Source organism: Salvelinus alpinus, chromosome 9, assembly GCF_045679555.1.
Source record: "Salvelinus alpinus chromosome 9, SLU_Salpinus.1, whole genome shotgun sequence".
Lineage (NCBI taxonomy): Eukaryota > Metazoa > Chordata > Actinopteri > Salmoniformes > Salmonidae > Salvelinus > Salvelinus alpinus.
Window position 1 is genome coordinate 46,305,769 of NC_092094.1, and position 21,754 is coordinate 46,327,522.

Here is a 21,754-nt window from a genome sequence, read left to right on the forward strand (position 1 = left end):
CCCAGAGTAAACTGCCTGCTACTCAGTCCCAGAAGCTAAGATGTGCATATTATTAGTAGATTTGGATAGAAAACACTGAAGTTTCTAGAACTGTTTGAATGATGTCTGTGAGTATAACATAACTCATATGGGAGGCAAAAACCTGAGAAAAAATCCAACCAGGAAGTGGGAAATCTGAGGTTTGTAGGTTTGCCTATCCAATTTACAGTGTCTATGGGGTCATATTCCACATCCCAAGGCTTCCACTAGATGTCAACAGTCTTTACAACCTTGTTTGATGCTTCTACTGTGAAGGATGAGGGAATGAGAGCTGATTGAGTCAGGGGTCTGGCAGAGTGAATTCCAGAGGAATTGTGTACAGCTCCTTGCAACATGGGGCCGTGCATTATCATGCTGAAACATGAGGTGATGACTGTTCCAGTTCTTCCACATCCTGCATACTCACCAAACATGTCAACCATTGAGCCTGTTTGGGATGCTCTGGATCAACGTGTATGACAGCAAGTTCCAGTTCCCACCAATACCCAGCAACAGCCATTGAAGAGGAGTGGGACAACATTTGACAGGCCACAATCAACACCCTGATCAACACGCCGCACGACGCACATGGTGGTTACACCAGATACAGACTGGTTTTCTGATCCACTCCCCTACCTTTCTTTTTAAGGTATATGTGACCAACAGATGCATATCTGTATTCCCAGTGATGTGAATCTATAGATTAAGGCCTAATTCATTTATTTCAATTAACTGATTTCTTTATATGAACTGTAACTCAGTAAAATCTTTGAAATTGTTGCATGTTGCATTTACATTTTTGTTCAGTATATATAATTTTCGGGATGGTTAAACGTTTTCAGTGTAAACTTAAATGACTAACAACAGATATAATGTATGTAGAAAAGATAATGGAGCTATATATTTTTAAATAAGATCATCTTTGAGAACGAACAATTACCAAAATAAAAATTTGACAGTCAGGGGGAATCTAAAATTCCCAAAATGTCATGGCATGGGGCCACAATTGATGTTGTTATAATGTTTGAGTCACTCAGATAGCAAAAGAGCAGGGCATAAGCCATTGCAAAATGTATAGAATTGCAGGAAATTAGCTTTAAAACTGTAAAAATGTCTCTCTCCGCCCTATGGAAAAATGTGTGGAATGGCAGTAAATTTGTTTTAAAACAACATTTTGTCTGCGACCAAGAGGAGGGACTCTAGAAATGTTGGACAGCACCATTGGCCACACCCACTACAATGCCCCGCCCCCTACGCTAACTTTGCCACCGCTGCTGAAAAAAATCCTAGGGGAAACACTGATAAGGGTCTATTTATGTTGGTGGATGTATAATGTCATTAGCGATTGTGAGAAATAAATTGGACTTTGACTTTATTCATTCATGTGTACAGTATGTAACGTCAAGTTGGTGTTTCCTTGCCTTGGATGGTGTGCCTTTGGACGGGCTCTGGTTCCAAGCCTCTCCAGCCTCAAACAAGTGCTTCTTGGAGGACACTGCCTCAGGTGACATGGGGATGTCCATCAGGCCCTGTTTGGCTGCCTTGGCCTCCTGGGAGTACTACACAACATAGCAATGTGATATACTTTACATTCCGAATTGCATGGAATTTGCAAAGAAATAACAGAACTCTAGATCAAAAAGAAAAATGTATCAAGCTTGTTCACTGATATTTATCAAGTCTGATTAGGGGGAAATTAGATAGTATGAAAATGAAGCACAGCAAGTAAAAATGAACCACAATATAACATAGTTAGACATAATGAGTAACATAGGACTGGATTCAATCTGTATTACTGAAGTTCAGCGTTTTAGCATGATTGAAATTTAAAGGAAATGTACCCACGTTAGTGAAGACTGCATTCACGGTCAACACTGCATACAGTGCATTTGGAAAGTGTTTTCTTTTCTCCAGATTTTGTTACGTTACAGCCTTATTCAAAAATGTATTAAATCGTTTTTTTCCCCCCTCATCAATCTAAGTCCGGGCTCTGGCTGGGCCACTCAAGGACGTTCATAGACTTGTCCCGAAACCACTCCTGAGTTGTCTTGGCTGTGTGCTTAGGGTCGTTATCCTGTTGGAAGGTGAACCTTCTCCTCAGTCTGAGGTCCTGAGCTCTCGGGGCAGGTTTTCATCACAGACCTCTCTGTACTTTACTCCGTTCATTTTTCCATCGATCCTGACTAGTCTCCCAGTCCCTGCCGCTGAAAAACAACCCCACAGCATCAACAGCCACAACCATGCTTCACCATAGGGATGGTGCCAGGTTTCCTCCAGATGTGACGCTTGGCATTCAGGCCAAAGAGTTAAATCTTGGTTTCATCAGACCAGAGAATCTTGTTTCTCATGGTCTGAGCGTCCTTTAGGTGCCTTTTGGCAAACTCCAAGCGAGATGTCACGTGCCTTTTACTGAGGAGTGGCTTCCGTCTGGCCACTCTACCATAAAGGCCTGATTGGTGGAGCGCTGCAGAGATGGTTGTCCTTCTGGAAGGTTTTCCCATCTCCACAGAGGAACTCTGGGGCTCTGTCAGAGTGACCATCAGGTTCTTCTCCCCCAATTGCTCAGTTTGGCCGGGCGGGCAGTTCTAGGAAGAGTCTTGGTGGTTCCAAACTTCTTCCATTTAAGAATGATGGAGGCCACTGTATTTTTGGAGACCCTCAATGCTGCAGAAATGTTTTGGTACCCTTCCACAGGTCTGTGCCTCGACACAATCCTGTCTCTGAGCTCTACGGACAATTCCTTCAACTTCATTGATTGATTGTTGCTCTGACATGCACTGTCAACTGTGGGACCTTATAAAGACAGGTGTGTGCCTTTCCAAATCATGTCCATTCAATTGAATTTAACGAAGGTGGACTCCAATCAAGTTGTGGAAACATCTCAAGGATGATCAATGGAAACAGGATGCACCTGTGCTCAATTTCAAATCTCATAGCAAAGGGTCTGAATACTTATGTAAATAAGGTATTTCTGTTTTAAATGTTTTATGTGTTTGCAAAAATGTCTAAAAACCCTGTTTTCGCTTCGTCATTATGGAGTATTGTGTGTAGATTGATGAGGGATTTTTTTTAATAAGGCTGTAACGTAACAAAATTGGAAAAGTCAAGGGGTCTGAATACTTTCTGAATAAATTGTATCTCGTCTTTAGAAAGAAGTTAACAAGGCATGGTAGTAATCGGATAATGCAATAGTGGCTTGTGAAACATTGTCCTCACGGGAAAAGAGTAAGAAGGCCCCTAACACGTATTCACTCACACACACACTCTACTTCCATGTACAGTAGAAGTCGGAGGTTTACATACACTTAGGTTGGAGTCATTAAAACTTGTTTTTCAACCACTCCACAAATGTATTGTTAACAAACTATAGTTTTGGCAAGTCGGTTAGGACATCTACCTTGTGCATGACACAAGTCATTTTTCCAACAATTGTTTACAGACAGATTATTTCACTTGTAATTCACTGTATCACAATTCCAGTGGGTCAGAAGATTACATACACTAAGTTGACTGTGCCTTTAAACAGCTCGGAACATTCCAGAAAATGAAGTCATGGCTTCTGATAGGCTATTTGACATCATTTGAGTCAGTTGGAGGTGTACATGTGGATGTATTTCAAGGCCTACCTTCAAACTCAGTGCCTCTTTGCTTGACATCATGGGAAAATCAAAAGAAATCAGCCACGACCTCAGAAAAAAAATTGCGAAAAGTGCAAATCAATCCCAGAACAACAGCAAAGGACCTTGTCAAAATCCTGGAGGAAACAGATACAAAAGTATCTATATCCACAGTAAAACGAGTCCTATATCGACATAGCCTGAAAGGCAGCTCAGCAAGGAAGAAACCACTGCTCCAAAACTGCCATAAAAAGCCAGACTACGGTTTGCAACTGCACATGGGGACAAAGATCGTATTTATTGGAGAAATGTCCTCTGGTCTGATGACACCAAAATAGAACTGTTTGGCCATAATGACCATCATTATGTTTGAAGGAAAAAGGGGGAGGCTTGCAAGCCGAAGAACACCATCCCAACCATGAAGCACGGGGGTGGCAGCATCATGTTGTGGGGGTGCTTTGCTGCAGGAGGGACTGGTGCACTTCACAAAATAGATGGCATCATGAGGCAGGAAAATTGTGTGGATATATTGAAGCAACATCTCAAGACATCAGTCAGGAAGTTAAAGCTTGGTCGCAAATGGGTCAAATTCACCCAATTTATTGTGGGAAGCTTGTGGAAGGCTACCCGAAACGTTTGACCTAGTTAAACAATTTAAAGGCAATGCTACCAAATACTAATTGAGTGTATGTAGACTTTTGACCCACTGGGAATGTGATGAAAGAAATAAAAGCTGAAATAAATAATTATCTCTTCTATTATTCTGACATTTCACATTCTTAAAATAAAGTGGTGATCCTAACAGACCTAAGACAGGGAATTTTTATTAGGATTAAATGTCAGGAATTATGAAAAACTGAGTTTAAATGTATTTGGCTAAGGTGTATGTAAACTTCAGACTTCAACCGTACTTATAGTATGACTCCGGCACCACAGAGATGAGAAAGCAAGCTAAGCCTAGCCTCAAGTGCCCATCAATCCTCTCCCATATGCTAGAGTAGAGGTGGTTTGACGGACTGTGAGGCTGAGGTTTAACTACAGTATATACAGTAACTTTGTGTGTGTGAGACTGACACAGCGCGTCACCTTTAGAGAGGAAGAGAAGAGGACAGAGAAGTCTGGCTGAATAGTCACCAGATGAAAGCATTCATCACACAGCCTTCATCAATGGGGCCTCTGTCTGTTGGGAGGAAGGGAGGGAGAGAGGGGAGGAGGGGGGAGCTACCAGGTGGGAGCTAACCTCAATGGCGTGGGTGTACTGCTCCAGCCTGTCATCGATCTTGGCGAGGAGAACAGGGGGCTGTGTCTTCTTGAAGCTGTTGCTGTATCCAAAACAAAGACACTCGGTCAGTGAAAATGTTTGTTGGAAGAAAATAATACATTTTAAAGACCTCATCTGACTGGCTATAGGCCCGCAAGTGAACGGGGATCATCCTTCCCCTCCCCAAGTGAAATATCCCTTTTCCACATTGTTGTGATACACCCCCCTTGGTAAAATGAGCCACTTGAATCTACACTGCCATTAGGATGGGATTACATGACCTCTTACAGCTTCTGTCAAGACTGTCTTTCAGGCCCAGTATGAAGCTTGCTCACTGACCGCAGTGGGACCCAGTGCAAAGGACCCCTACACACGCACACAGGCACACACACATACGCACACACACGCTGCCAGTTGCCTAAACCCCACTACACAAGAGTCCTAATCTCAGACATATACACTAAACAGAAAAACAAACCGTGTGGGACAAATCTGGAAATACTGACCCTATTTCCTGCATTTCAACATGGCCTCAAAACCGTTTATATTTGAAAAGAGAGCTCCCATGAAAGGCATGTGTGAGTCATTAGCCTGATATGGCTGGTTAGTTTGAGGATTACATAGCTTCTTTACAGGCATGGTAGGATTATTTTAACTTCATAAACGTGCACAGCCCTCAAATCTTTATTTGGAGGGTGTTTTGTTCTGCAAAGACGTTGAAATTGGGTTTTCTGAATGATGTCATGTTTTCTATCTGCATGAGCGAGGCTGTTAAAAGTGAATGGGTGAAGAAAGCTGTCTGTCAACCGTATTCTTCTCCGGAAAGATTCGATCTTACAGTGTTTTTACACACATCAACAAGGGAGTGGAACGCCCACATCAAAGGTCTAACACACAGTGATCCTTCCCTCTGTCCTTAAAAATCTGCCTAGACTAAAACATGATGTCACACTCAATTCCTCAGATCTCAAACCTGCACCTGGAAGATAAAGTTTACGGTGTCCAATAAAAAACATATTTTGACCAATGGGTAAAAAAAATATTTAAAACATATGTTAATTGTGTAGATAATCCTCTAAGGAAGCCAATGGCCTAACCTCATGACTCTATCATAATCCGCTCTTAAATTATTGGAGTTTTTAACCTTGTAGGATCGAATCCGCAAGATTTAAAACAATATAGAGGTGAGATAGATATCGATTTTGAGACATTACATGTAGTATTTGATATTTTAGTATACGCTTTTCATATTAATGCAAAATTCCTGTTCTTTTTCGAAGATTTCTCACAAAAGTAAGCTTATCACTGTGAAACGTAAACAGAGCACTGAGCTCTGAGCAGGCTTTTTTATTTTCAAAGCCTTTTACATTTAATTCAGCTCGTGTTATGCTAATCTCCCCTTTTGCGACCCGCAAAAGCAACTTTGAAGATGACCACCACAACATGTAAAATCCTCAATGTCGCTGCGAGAAAGCTGCACCCCTCTGTCAACAGAGCTCAGTGATTATTATCGGATGTATTATGTTAAGAAATCCCACTTTTTGGATATACTGTTAATGAAATGTTCGAGAAAGAACTCCACTGAACGATTCAGAATATGAATAATCATATATGTCTTAGTAAAGTGTATTTTCGAACTTAAGGAAGTTCAATTTCCTCACCACAGCGCATTCTGGGCAGAGTGGGTGCACACCCTATAAAGTTGTTATTACACCCTATTTTCAGTCACATTATTAATATTAATTAAAACTCTGGCCTGGTCTCTACTACTCTAGCTGCTGAGAACTCTTTACCACTGATTACTTACTGCAGTCAGACTGCATGGAGCCGTCCCACAGTCCAGAGCTATAGCTCACCAGCCACCAGAGAGAACCCAGCCAGCCCAGGCTCCACCCCTCACATCTGGTCAGAGTTAACCAAGCTATAAATCATCCAGGCTGACAAAGGTGATGCACTGAGAGAGATTTAGAGGTCACCACTGGCCCTCTTTGTCTATGTTTACATTTACACACCAGCCATTTAGCCCGCATAGCTGCTGTTCTGCCTCAGATAGCAGCTCTCCATCCAGGCCCAGTAGTACTTTGGTCAACCTCAAGATACAACGAAGCATTAGTGAGGGAAGGTATTTCAGAGTACAAGTGGAACAACGGGGGCTGTGGAATTTGTTTGTTTGCTTTGTGTTATTCATTGTGAAAAAGCCTTGTATGCTTGAATGATGCTCACCTTTTCTTTAGGGACCGGTTCAAGGATTCTGTTCTTTCTGTGATCTGAAAAACATGAGGAGGATGTTAAAGGTTATTGTTTTGGAATTAGAATATAACAGTTGAAGTGCTCCATGACTTCTAGAATTGTCAGACGGGCTTATCATGATCAATATTAAGCAGCAAATATCTCAAACAGAGAAATCTTCTGCTGGTCTTTCTCAACTGTTTCCATATGCCTGTATCTGTCAGTTCGTATCACCAAAGACAGATTTAAACTCTGCCTCAGTCCAAGGTTTACTGCAGGCATAATTATATAGCAATCAGGGTGTGGGAAGACTTCCATCTCGAAACCCATTACTTACTCTTGAATCTGTGTATTTAATGCATTACAGACTGAATCATAGTAAAGAAAATGTGTTTGGGATTACAAGTTTTAGGCTAGTCATTATCAAAATACTAATACATTTGTATCAGAGGAGGTCTAGTTTGAGCCAGGGTCATAATGTCCTGTCCTCTACGGTTGCTTGCCAAAGAGAACATACTTCAACGTATCCAGCACCAAGCTCTGGTTCTTCCCACACAAAATAATCCCTTATGTTACTGTTCACTGTTCAGCCCTGGACCTGAATCAAAGAGCACAGCATGTTGACACCAACTCACCAATAATGTATTTTCTGCTGTCAAACTCTCATCATTCTCTCTCTGAAATTACACACACAATCAGATGGAAGCTCATGACAGCACTAAGGATGTAGGCAAGGGCACCAACATAGCAACCCTGTACCCAGAGAGGAAAGTCAGCTTAGAAACAGAAGGCAGGAAGTAAAAGTTATAGTAGCTAGCTGAACTTGCCCTTTTGTAGAAGGTGACTGAGAGATTTTCTTCATTAGTGTTAATACAAGAAGTGAATTCATGAGAGATAAATAAATAGATGCATCTGACAGTAATAATGTAATGTAATGAGCCAGGCTTGTAAATCAAGATCTGAGTGGATTTCAATCCCTGTGTGATCTGACAAGTCGAATCAACTGACAACAAACAAGAACATTTTACACTGCACAACGCTTCACAACATGCCATGCCGTGCAAACGTCTGAATCCAAACAAATGAACCCATCGAAACCCTATCTATAATCCTGACAACTACCTGTATTACTTAATACCCTACTTTTTAAGCAGAGCAAGGTGGAAGGGGATAAGGACAATACCACAGAACAGTGTAAACACAGGCTGTCACAGCTACCTTTTGGACTTGGGCTGAAATACAATGATATACAGTTGAAGTCGGAAGTTTACATACACCTTAGTCAAATACATTTAAATTCAGTTTTTCATAATTCCTGACATTTAATCCTAGTAAATATTCCCTGTTTAAGTTCAGTTATGATCACCACTTTATTTTAAGAATGTGAAATGTCAGAATAATAGTAGAGAGAAGGATTTATTTCAGCTTTTATTTCTTTCATCACATTCGCAGTGGGTCAGAAGTTTACACACACTCAATTAGTATTTGGTAGCATTGGCGTTAAATTGTTTAACTTGGGTCAAACGTTTCGGGTAGCCTTCCACAAGCTTCCCACAATAAGTTGGGTGAAGTTTGGCCCATTCCTCCTGACAGAGCTGGTGTAACTGAGTCAGGTTTGTAGGCCTTCTTGCTTGCACACGCTTTTTCAGTTCTGCCCACAAATTTTCTATAAGGTTGAGGTCAGGACTTTGCAGCAAAGCACCTCCACAACATGATCCTGCCATCCCCCGTGCTTCACAGTTGGGATGGTGTTCTTCGGCTTGCAAGCCTCCCTCTTTTTCCTCCAAACATAACAATGGTCATTATGGCCAAACAGTTCTATTTTTGTTTAATCAGACCAGAGGACATTTCTCCAAAAAGTATGATCTTTGTCCCCATGTGCAGTTGCAAACCATAGTCTGGCTTTTTTATGGCGGTTTTGGAGCAGTGGCTTCTTCCTTGCTGAGTGGCCTTTCAGGTTATGTCGATATGGGACTCGTTTTACTGTGGATATAGACACTTTTGTACCTGTTTCCTCCAGCATCTTCACAAGATCCTTTGCTGTTGTTCTGGGATTGATTTGCACTTTTCGCAACAAAGTACATTCATCTCTAGGAGACAGAATGCGTCTCCTTCCTGAGCGGTATGACGGCTGCGTAGTCCCATGGTGTTTATACTTAAGTACTATTGTTTGTACAGATGAATGTATGCTTCAGGCATTTGGAAATTGCTCCCAAGGATGAACCAGACTTGTGGAGGTCTACCATTTTTTTCTGAGGTCTTGGCTGATTTCTTTTGATTTTGCCATGATGTCAAGCAAAGAGGCACTTAGTTTGAAGGTAGGCCTTGAAATACATCCACACCTACACTTCCAATTGACTCATATTATGTCAATTAGCCTTTCAGAAGCTTCTAAAGCCATGACATAATTTTCTGGAATTTTCCAAGCTGTTTACAGGCACAGTCAACGTAGTGTACATAAACTTCTAACCCACTGGAATTGTGATACAGGGAATTATAAATTAAGTAATCTGTCTGTAAACAATTTTTGGAAAAATGACTTGTGTTATGCACAAAGTAGATGACCTAACCGACTTGCCAAAACTATAGTTTGTTAACAAGACATTTTGTGGAGTGGTTGAAAAACTAGTTTTAATGACTCCAACCTTAGTGTATGTAAACTTCCAACTTCACCTGTATTATGGTCTCTGACTTTTTCAGTCAATGGTGGTATCCAATTTGTACATAAAGGCATGCTGTCAGAGCTAACTAAAAGTTGCACACGTCTCACAAACGTCTCAGCAAACCCACACATCACAGCAAACCCATACATGAATGTGTGTGACCTGCTCGCACTACATGTCCTGTGGCAAATGTTGACATTTATAACACTCCCATGCAACTTACGTGATTGAAACTTAACACAATGGCTGTAAAGATGGTATAAAGTGAGATTTGAGTTATTTTTTGTTGTTGTAGTAAAACAATATAGAAATATAGAGCACTTTTTTTATACAGAAAACCAAAGGTATAAATATCCATGATCTCAAAAACTCACTGCCATATCATCACAAGAATGGTGCTTGTCATATATGACCATGGGCAATAATTACAAACCTGAGGTATAGATAGATGTATAGATGAATGGAACAGAAACGTTAGCTACCTTGTAGAATGAGACTTTGGGATTTAGCGGGCTAAACAACTCATCTCCATCCACACTGGAGGTACTGAGGCTCTTCATCCTCTCTGCTGCCTCCATCCTCCTCCTCTCTATGTCCTCCTTCATCCTCCTCTTTTCTTCCTGTACAGGAAGACACACAATGGATATTTTTGGTGAACGTCAGGAACCGAATTACATCGGTGAAAGAGCGGTTCATTTGCCTCACTGATTTGCAGGCTGCTAGTACAGCTTCTTGAGCTCCAGACAACAATTATCTGCAGATAACTTAGAAAAACATTATCTGAAGGATATTCCCACTGCAGGAACAACAGGTAATGGGAGAGAGCCTCATTCAGGTCCATGCTCATTTTTGCAGTGCATAAAAACATTTAATAAATAAATTGGCAGGCAATTTAATAATTTGGTCATCTAAAAGTTTTTGGGAACCAACTTTTAGGCTTTACATTAGAAATTTGCTATTTTTTCATTGGTCAATTATTAAAGAGCAACTAACTCTAAACAACTTCTCATTTAGAAAACAGCCAATGTGGCATTGATATGAGTCAGAAACATTTATTATACTGTCAAAATTGACTGAAAAGTATAAATAGGATAATTTTGGTAATTAAGTCAGTCTCGTCCAAAACAACATTTTGTGAGACTTGTGGTTGTGACTGCATCACAACGTAAATTAAGGTTTGGTTTGTTTCAATCCTGGCCACAAGCTCTCAGCTGGCAGCATGCAAGTAATCATCAATTCTGAGTGCAGCTGCACGTAACCCAATTGTAATGCCCGTGGTAAATTTGGGTTGACTTTAGATTTCCCTAATAGCTTCACATTTCACAGCTTCACATGATTTAAAAACCTCAAACCAACTCAAATAATGCGGTGTATTATGTATTAAACCACCCAGACACATCAAAGACACAGTCGTCCTTCTGAACTGAGCTGCAGGACAGGTCTGAAACTGCACAGGGATGTCACCATGACCCCATTGCTAAGTGTTGACAAAGGAGGGTGATGTAGTGCTGCATCAGATGACCTGGCCTCCACAATCACCCAACATTAACCCAATTGGGATGAGTTGGACCGCAGAGTGAAGGAAAAGCAGCCAACAAGTGCTGAGCATATATGTGAACCCCTTCAAGACTGTTGGAAAAGCATTCCTAATGGAGCTGGTTGAGAGAATGCCAAGAGTGTGGAAAGCTGTCATCAAGGTAAAGAGTGGCTACTTTGAAGAATCTCAAATATAAAATATATTTTGATTTGTTTAACACTTTTTTGCTTACTACATGATTCCACATGAGTTATTTCATAGTTTTGATGTCTTCACTATTATTCTGCAATATAGTAAATAGTACAAAGGAAGAAAAACCCTGGAATGAGTAGGTGTGTCCAAACCTTTGACTATATAAAAAAACTATTTGATAAAATATTGAATTTGGCCTTTACTACTATAGCCCAGAGAAACACATTAAATAACAAATAAAAAAATGGCAAAAACGACAGTCAAAAAATAAATCATAAAAACAGGTGCTTGTCCTAAATCTAGGAGATATACAGTGCATTTGGGAAGAATTCTGACCCCTTGACTTTTTCCATATTTTGTTACGTTACATCCTTATTCTAAAATGAATTAAATTGTTTTATTTTTCCTCATCAATAAACACGCTATACCCCATAATGACAAAGCAAAAACAGGTTTTCAGAAATTTTAGCAAATTTCTAAAATAATTAAAAACTGAAATATCACATTTACATAATTATTCAGACCCTTTATTCAGTACTTTTGTTGAAGCACCTTTGGCAGTGATTACAGCCATGAGCCTTCTTGGGTATGACGCTACAAGCTTGGCACACCTGTATTTGGGGATCCAAATGGAAGAGCCATTGATATCCAAATGAACGGCTCTTTTAACAGAGTCAAATGATCTGGCTTACCGAAAAGATATTTAAGTGGTTAAAAAAAGATTATGCTGTAGGTGGTTAAACTGACCGTGGTCGCGGTGAAAAAAGTTACTCTCCCTTTACTTTCAATGCATTTTTCCAGAAAAGGTGAGTAAACTCACAAAAAAAAGGTGGATAAACTGTGTTTACTTACGTTTACCCTGCACTACACCACCGGCTGATGTGTAAGATATTGAGTTTCATCTCTTTCTGTTTGTGTGTCTTAATACCATAAGCTACACATTATGTATGCACTGTACACTGCAGTTGACCATCACCTCCTCCTTGGCCAGGCGCTGCTGCTCCTCCTCCCTGCTCCTGCGCTCCTCCCCCTCCCTGACCTGGCGTCTCTCCTCCCTCCTCCTCTTCAGCTCCTCCAGCTCCTGCTCGGCCTCAGCCTGCTTGTGTCTGAGCTGCTCAAGCTCCTGGTTCTCCTTCTCTGCTTGGCTACGCCGGATCTTCACCAGCTTGGCCTCTAAGATGGCCTCCGCCTCCTCCTCAGGCGCGACCACTGCCACTTGTACCACAGCCCTGGGAGAGATGGAGAGAGAGATTGAAGGACGGCTGGAGGAAAAAAGGAGCATACATAGAGGGGCAGGTTTCAAGAAATATCTCTGTTTCCTAATGGTTTAGAATGTGTAACATCTAGTAGTCACTTAGGGGGGGAATTCCGACCTGAGGTTGTCATGCGTAGATGGAACTTAATTCCCTTTTTATGCACTTTTCTCTCTACACGTATTCTGACCTGACCCGCTATTCATTTGTGGTGAAAATCAAAGAAATGAAAGTGTGGCGGATATGTGTCAACAGATACGCTGCATTCTGACCTTGACTTAATTCCCTCATAATTCCACCACCTTTAAGCGCGATGAAACGATGAATAACATCGGGCAAGCAACATTTACTTTATTTTTTCCCCATAGAAATAACACCATTCTCCATGCACTGTAATTTACAAATTGATAAGGGCTATTGATAACAGCTAGGTAAAGTAGTAAGCCGTTTGGATAAGGGGGATTGTAAATATAAATGACAATTGTTGTAGATCTATTTTACTTTGTGATTGCTAAAGACAAATGTGAAATGAGTCATATTACAGCAAACTGAAGCACATCAACAAAGCACCTTTTCCACCGTGTGTCACGCCCTGGCCATAGAGAAGCTTTTATTCTCTATTTTGGTTAGGCCAGGGTGTGACTAGGGTGGGCATTCTAGTTTCTTTATTTCTATTTTTTCTGTTTCTATGTTTTGGCCAGGTATGGTTCTCAATCAGGGACAGCTGTCTATCGTTGTCTCTGATTGGGAATCATACTTAGGTAGCCTGTTTTTACACATTAGTTGTGGGTAGTTGTCTTCATTAATGCATGTATAGCCTGACGGAGCTTCACGTTCATTTTTGTTGTTTCTTGTTTTTGTTGGCGACATTTAAAAATAAAGGAAAATGTACGCTCACGACGCTGCACCTTGGTCCGGTCATTTCCTAGATGACGTGCGTGACACCGTGAAGTTTATTAAATGCTGGCCTTATAACTTTGGATGAAATTTGGAGACCCAAGCTATATGCTTCTGTAGCCATATATATATATATATATATATAGGAAAAAAACTGAAGTATAACATTTACATAAGTATTCAGACCCTTCATACAAATGAAATGAAATCAAATGTTTTTAGTCAGATATGCAGAATACAACAGGTGTAGAGCTTACCATGAAATGCTTGCTTACACCATTAACCCACAAGGCAGTTTTAAGAAAATAGATTTAAGAAAATATTTAGAAAATAAACTAAAGTAAAAAATAAATATAAAATAACACAATAAAATAACAATAATGAGGCTACGGAAGTTAATATACACTTGGGTTGGAGTCAAATTGTCACGCCCTGGCCTTAGTATTCTTTGTTTTCTTTATTGTTTTAGTTAGGTCAGGGTGTGACATGGGAAGTTTGTGTGTTTTGTCTAGTTTAGGGTGTGTGTATTGTTTAGGGGGTGTTGAATAGTGTATGGGGTTGTGTTCAGGAGAGAGTTCTAGGAAAGTCTATGGTTGCCTGGTTTGGTTCTCAATCAGAGACAGCTGGTTATTGTTGTCTCTGATTGGGAGCCATATTTAAGGCAGCCATAGGCTTTAGGTGATTGTGGGAGATTGTCTATGTCTAAGTTTTTAGTGTCAGCACTTATGTTTCTTAGCGTCACGATCGGTTGTTTTGTTTATTTTGTAAGTGTTTGTTTTTTCCTTCATTAAAAGAAGATGTATTTTTCACGCGCTGCGCCTTGGTCCTCTCTCTCTCCTCAAGACGATCGTGACAGAATCTCCCACCATAACGGGATCAAGCAGCGTGAGAAGCGGCAACAGGAGCAGCGCAAGGAGGAATGCCAATGGGAGCGTAATCTGGACTACACTAAGTGGGAGGAGATCGACAGGTGGGCGATCGACCCAGGGCGAATGCCGGAGCCCGCCTGGGATTCTCTGGCGCAGTGCCAGGAGGGATACCGGCGAATGGAGGCAGCACGACGACTCAGTAGGAAGCCTGTGAGTCAGCCCAAAACATTTCTTGGGGGGGGGCTTAAAGGGAGTGTGGCGAAGTCAGGTAGGAGACCTGCGCCTACTCCTTGTACTTACCGTGGAGAGCGAGAGTACGGGCAGACACCGTGTTACGCAGTAGAGCGCATGGTGTCTCCTGTACTTGTGCATAGCCCGGTGCGGTAAATACCAGCTCCTCGTATCGGCCGGGCTAGATTGAGTATTGAGCCAGGTGCCATGAAGCCGGCTCAACGCGTCTGGTCTCCAGTGCGTCTCCTCGGGCCGGCTTATATGGCACCAGCCTTACGCATGGTGTCCCCGGTTCGCCTACATAGCCCGGTGCGGGTTATTCCACCTCCCCGCACTGGTCGGGCTACGGGGAGCATACAACCAGGTAAGGTTGGGCAGGCTCGGTGCTCAAGGGAGCCAGTACGCCTGCACGGTCCGGTATTTCCGGCGCCACCTCCCCGCCCCGCCCCAGCCCAGTACCACCAGTGCCAACACCACGCACCAGGCTTCCTGTGCGTCTCCAGAGCCCTGTTCCTTCTCCACGCACTAGCCCTATGGTGCGTGTCTCCAGCCCATTACCACCAGTGCCGGCACCACGCACTAGGCCTAATGTGGGTCTCCAGGGTCCAGTATGCCCTGTTCCTTCTCCCCGCACTAGCCCTGAGATGCGTGTCCTTAGCCCGGTACCTCCAGTTCCGGCACCACGCACCAGGCAAACAGTGCGCCTCAGCCGGCCAGAGCTGCCCGCCAGCCATGAGCAGCCAGAGTCGCCCGCCAGCCATGAGCAGCCAGAGTCGCCCGCCAGCCATGAGCAGCCAGAGTCGCCCGCCAGCCATGAGCAGCCAGAGTCGCCCGCCAGCCATGAGCAGCCAGAGTCGCCCGCCAGCCATGAGCAGCCAGAGTCGCCCGCCAGCCAGGATCTACCAGAGCCACCAAAGCGGGTATGGACAATGGTGGAGTGGGGGCCACGTCCCGCACCCGAGCCGCCGCCAATATAAGGCCCACCCCGGACCTTCCCCTTCAATGTCAGGTTGTGCGGTCGGAGTCCGCACCTTTGGGGGGCGGTAGTGTCACGCCCTGGCCTTAGTATTCTTTGTTTTCTTTATTGTTTTAGTTAGGTCAGGGTGTGACATGGGAAGTTTGTGTGTTTTGTCTAGTTTAGGGTGTGTGTATTGTTTAGGCGGTGTTGTATAGTATATGGGGTTGTGTTCAGGAGAGAGTTCTAGGAAAGTCTATGGTTGCCTGGTTTGGTTCTCAATCAGAGACAGCTGGTTATTGTTGTCTCTGATTGGGAGCCATATTTAAGGCAGCCATAGGCTTTAGGTGATTGTGGGAGATTGTCTATGTCTAAGTTTTTAGTGTCAGCACTTATGTTTCTTAGCGTCACGATCGGTTGTTTTGTTTATTTTGTAAGTGTTTGTTTTTTCCTTCATTAAAAGAAGATGTATTTTTCACGCGCTGCGCCTTGGTCCTCTCTCTCTCCTCAAGACGATCGTGACAGAATCTCCCACCATAACGGGATCAAGCAGCGTGAGAAGCGGCAACAGGAGCAGCGCAAGGAGGAATGCCAATGGGAGCGTAATCTGGACTACACTAAGTGGGAGGAGATCGACAGGTGGGCGATCGACCCAGGGCGAATGCCGGAGCCCGCCTGGGATTCTCTGGCGCAGTGCCAGGAGGGATACCGGCGAATGGAGGCAGCACGACGACTCAGTAGGAAGCCTGTGAGTCAGCCCAAAACATTTCTTGGGGGGGGGCTTAAAGGGAGTGTGGCGAAGTCAGGTAGGAGACCTGCGCCTACTCCTTGTACTTACCGTGGAGAGCGAGAGTACGGGCAGACACCGTGTTACGCAGTAGAGCGCATGGTGTCTCCTGTACTTGTGCATAGCCCGGTGCGGTAAATACCAGCTCCTCGTATCGGCCGGGCTAGATTGAGTATTGAGCCAGGTGCCATGAAGCCGGCTCAACGCGTCTGGTCTCCAGTGCGTCTCCTCGGGCCGGCTTATATGGCACCAGCCTTACGCATGGTGTCCCCGGTTCGCCTACATAGCCCGGTGCGGGTTATTCCACCTCCCCGCACTGGTCGGGCTACGGGGAGCATACAACCAGGTAAGGTTGGGCAGGCTCGGTGCTCAAGGGAGCCAGTACGCCTGCACGGTCCGGTATTTCCGGCGCCACCTCCCCGCCCCAGCCCAGTACCACCAGTGCCAACACCACGCACCAGGCTTCCTGTGCGTCTCCAGAGCCCTGTTCCTTCTCCACGCACTAGCCCTATGGTGCGTGTCTCCAGCCCATTACCACCAGTGCCGGCACCACGCACTAGGCCTAATGTGGGTCTCCAGGGTCCAGTATGCCCTGTTCCTTCTCCCCGCACTAGCCCTGAGATGCGTGTCCTTAGCCCGGTACCTCCAGTTCCGGCACCACGCACCAGGCAAACAGTGCGCCTCAGCCGGCCAGAGCTGCCCGCCAGCCATGAGCAGCCAGAGTCGCCCGCCAGCCATGAGCAGCCAGAGTCGCCCGCCAGCCATGAGCAGCCAGAGTCGCCCGCCAGCCATGAGCAGCCAGAGTCACCCGCCAGCCATGAGCAGCCAGAGTCGCCCGCCAGCCATGAGCAGCCAGAGTCGCCCGCCAGCCAGGATCTACCAGAGCCACCAAAGCGGGTATGGACAATGGTGGAGTGGGGGCCACGTCCCGCACCCGAGCCGCCGCCAATATAAGGCCCACCCCGGACCTTCCCCTTCAATGTCAGGTTGTGCGGTCGGAGTCCGCACCTTTGGGGGGCGGTAGTGTCACGCCCTGGCCTTAGTATTCTTTGTTTTCTTTATTGTTTTAGTTAGGTCAGGGTGTGACATGGGAAGTTTGTGTGTTTTGTCTAGTTTAGGGTGTGTGTATTGTTTAGGGGGTGTTGAATAGTGTATGGGGTTGTGTTCAGGAGAGAGTTCTAGGAAAGTCTATGGTTGCCTGGTTTGGTTCTCAATCAGAGACAGCTGGTTATTGTTGTCTCTGATTGGGAGCCATATTTAAGGCAGCCATAGGCTTTAGGTGATTGTGGGAGATTGTCTATGTCTAAGTGTTTAGTGTCAGCACTTATGTTTCTTAGCTTCACGATCGGTTGTTTTGTTTATTTTGTAAGTGTTTGTTTTTTCCTTCATTAAAAGAAGATGTATTTTTCACGCGCTGCGCCTTGGTCCTCTCTCTCTCCGCAAGACGATCGTGACACAAATAAACAGTTTTTTCAACCACTCCATAAATTTCTTGTTAACAAACTATAGTTTTGGCAAGTCGGCTAGGACATCTACTTTGGGCATGACAAGTCATTTTATCCAACAATTGTTTACAGACAGATTATTTAACTTATAATTCACTGTATCTCAATTACAGTGGGTCAAAAGTTTACATACACTAAGTTGACTGTGCCCCTAAAAAGTTTGGAAAATGCCAGAAAATTATCTCATGACTTTAGAAGCTTCTGACATCATTTGAGTCAATTGGAGGTGTACCTGTGGATGTATTTCAAGGCCTACCTTCAAACTCAGTGCCTCTTTGCTTGACATCATGGGAAAATCAAAAGAAATCAGCCAAGACCTCAGAAAAAAATGGTAGACCTCCACAAGTCTGGTTCATCCTTGGGAGCAATTTCCAAATGCCTGAAGGTACCACGTTCATCTGTACAAACAATAGTACTTAAGTATAAACACCATGGGACCACGCAGCCATCATACGGCTCAGGAAGGAGACGCATTCCGTCTCCTAGAGATGAACGTACTTTGGTGTGAAAAGTGCAAATCAATCCCAGAACAACAGCAAAGGACCCTGTGAAGATGTTGGAGGAAACAGGTACAAGTATCTATATCCACAGTAAAACGAGTCCTATATCGACATAACCTGAAAGGCCACTCAGCAAGGAAGAAGCCACTGCTCCAAAACTGCCATAAAAAAGCCAGACTACGGTTTGCAACTGCACATAGGGACAAGATCATACTTTTTGGAGAAATGTCCTCTGGTCTGATGAAACAAAAATAGAACTGTTTGGCCATAATGACCATTGTTATGTTTGGAGGAAAAAGGGGGAGGCTTGCAAGCTGAAGAACACCATCCCAACCGTGAAGCACGGGGGTGGCAGCATCATGTTGTGGGGGTGCTTTGCTGCAGGAGGGACTGGTGCACTTCACAAAATAGATGGCATCATGATGCAGGAAAATTGTGTGGATATATTGAAGCAACATTTCAAGACATCAGCCAGGAAGTTAAAGCTTGGTCGCAAATGGGTCTTCCAAATGGACAATGACCCCAAGCATACTTCTGAAGTTGTGGCAAAATGGCTTAAGGACAACAAAGTCAAGGTATTGGAGTGGCCATCACAAAGCCCTGACCTCAATCCCATAGAACATTTGTGGGCAGAACTGAAAAAGCTTGTGTGAGCAAGGAGGCCTATAAACCTGACTCAGTTACACCAGCTCTGTCAGGAGGAATGGACCAAACTTCACCCAACTTATTGTGGGAAGCTTGTGGAAGGCTACCCTAAACATTTCACCCAAGGTAAATAATTTAAAGGCAATGCTACCAAATACTAATTAAGTGTACGTAGACTTCTGACCCACTGGGAATGTGATGAAAGAAATAAGAGCTGAAATAAATCATTCTCTCTACTATTATTCTGACATTTCACATTCTTAAAATAAAGTGGTGATCCTAACTGACCTAAAACAGGGAATTTTTCTAGGATTAAAATTCAGGATTTGTGAAAAACATAATAAAAATGTATTTGACTAAGGTGTATGTAAACTTCCGACTTCAACTGTATATACAGGGGGTACCAGTACTGAGTCAATGTGCGGTGGTACAGGTTAGCCATGGTAATTTGTACATGTAGGTATGGGTAAAGTGACTATGCATAGATAATAAACAGCGAGTAGCAGCAGTGTATTAACAAACGTGGAGGGGGGGGTGTCAATGCAAATAGTCTGGGTGGCCATTTGATGAATTTTTCTGGAGTTTTATGGCTTGGGGATAGAAGCTGTTAGGGAGCCTTTTGAATTGGCGCTCCAGACTTGACGCTCCAGTACCGCGCTTGCCGTGCGGTAGCAGAGAGAACTGTCTATGAGTTTGGTGACTGGAGTCTTTGAGATTTTTGGGGGTCTTCCTCTGACACTGCCTAGTATATGGGTCATGGATGTCAGGAAGCCTGGCCCCAGTGATGTACTGGGAAGAATGCACTACCCCCTGTAGCGCCTTACGGCCAGATGCCAAGCAGATGCCATACCAGGCGATGATGCAACTGGTCAGGATGCTCTCAATGGTGCAGCTGTAGAACTTTTTGAGGATCTGGGGACCCATGCCAAATCATTTCAGTCTCCTGAGGGGGAAAAGGCATTGTCTTCACAACTTTCTTGGTGTGTTTGGACCATTATAGTTTGCTGGTGATGTGGACACTAAGGAACATGAAACTCTCGACCCGCTCCACTACAGCCCCGTCGATGTGAATGGGGGCGTGTTCGGCCCTCCTTTTCCTGTAGTCCACGATCATCTCCTTTGTCTTGCTCACGTTGAGGGAGAGGTTGTTGTCCTGGCACCACACTGCCAGGTCTCTGACATCCACCCTACAGGCTGTCTCATCGTTGTCAGTCAGCAAACTTAACGATGGTGTTGGAGTTGTGCTTGGCTACACAGCCGTGGGTGAACAGGGAATACAGTGGGTACAGGAGGGGACTAGGCATGCACTTTGATGAAGCACCTTTGGCAACAATTACATCCTCAAGTCTTCTTGGGTATGCTGCAACAAGCTTGGCACACCTGTATTTGGGGAGTTTTTCCCATTCATCTCAAGCTCTGTCAGGTTGCATGGGTTCTCTCAAGCTCTGTCAGGTTGCATGGGGTGCATCACTGCACATCTATTTCCAGGTCTCTCCAGAGATGCTTGATCGGGTTTAAGTCCAGTCTCTGGCTGGGCCACTCAAGGACATTCAGAGACTTGTCTCGAAGCCACTCCTGCGTTGTCTTGGCTGTGTGCTTAGGGTCGTTGTCCAGTTGGAAGGTGAACCTTCGCTACAGTCTCTTGTCGTGAGCACTCTGGGGCAAGTTTTCATCAAGAATCTGTCTGTACTTTGCTCCGTTCATCTTTCCCTCGATCCTGACTAGTCTCCCAGTACCTGCCACTGAAAAACATCCCCACAGCATTATGCTGCCACCACCATGCTTCACCATAGCGATGGTGCCAGGTTTCTTCCAGAAGTGAAGTTTGGCATTCAGGTCAGACTAGAGAATCTTGTTTCTCATGGTCTGAGTGTCCTTTAGGTGCCTTTTGGCCAACTCCAAGTGGGATGTCATGTGCGTTTTACTGACTATACCATAAAGGCCTGATTGATGGAGTGCTGCAGAGATGGTTGGTTCTTCTGCAAGGTTCTCCCATCTCCACAGAGGAGCTCTGGAGTCTGTCAGAGTGACCATCGGGTTCTTGGTCAACTCCCTGACCAAGGCCCTTCTCCCCCAATTGCTCAGTTTGGCCGGGCGGCCAGCTCGAGCAATTGTCTTGGTGGTTCCAAACTTCTTACATTTAAGAATGATGGAGGCCACTATGTTCTTGGGGCCTCCTTCCCCAGATCTGTGCCTCAACACAATCCTGTCTAGGAGCTTCATGGACAATTCCTTGAACTTTTTGCTCTGACATGCACTGTCAATTGTGCCTTTCCAATCCATGTCCAATCAATTGAATTTACCACTTGTGGACTACAATCAAGTTGTAGAAACATATCAAGGATGATCAATGTAAACGGGATGCACCTGAGCTCAATTTAGAGTCTCAAAGTAAAGGGTCTGAATAATTATGTAAATAAGGTATTCCTGTATTTTTGGGGTAAAATTTTTTTTTTTGCTTTGTCGTTACTGGGTATTGTGTGTAGATTTATGAGTAAAATGTTGTATTTAATCCATTTTAGAGTAAGGCTGTAACGTAACAAAATGTGGAAAAGGGAAGGGGTCTAAATACTTTCCGAATTCCCTGCATACAAG

General features: G+C 44.0%; 1 protein-coding gene across 4 annotated transcripts in view; it reads right to left on the reverse strand.

Moving 5' to 3' along the window:
* Positions 1–21,754, reverse strand: part of LOC139530214 (non-muscle caldesmon-like) — a 65,775-nt gene that overhangs the window by 21,756 nt on the left and 22,265 nt on the right. For 2 of the 4 annotated variants that reach the window (XM_071326419.1, XM_071326417.1), the window contains exons 5-10: positions 12,494–12,746; positions 10,271–10,408; positions 7,761–7,802; positions 7,120–7,163; positions 4,876–4,957; positions 1,440–1,577 (exon numbers count right to left, since the gene is read on the reverse strand). In XM_071326419.1, the coding sequence (XP_071182520.1) occupies positions 1,440–1,577; positions 4,876–4,957; positions 7,120–7,163; positions 7,761–7,802; positions 10,271–10,408; positions 12,494–12,746 (697 nt within the window). The remainder of the gene's footprint in view (positions 1–1,439; positions 1,578–4,875; positions 4,958–7,119; positions 7,164–7,760; positions 7,803–10,270; positions 10,409–12,493; positions 12,747–21,754) is intronic. The other 2 variants (XM_071326418.1, XM_071326420.1) reach the window with 2 other exon arrangements.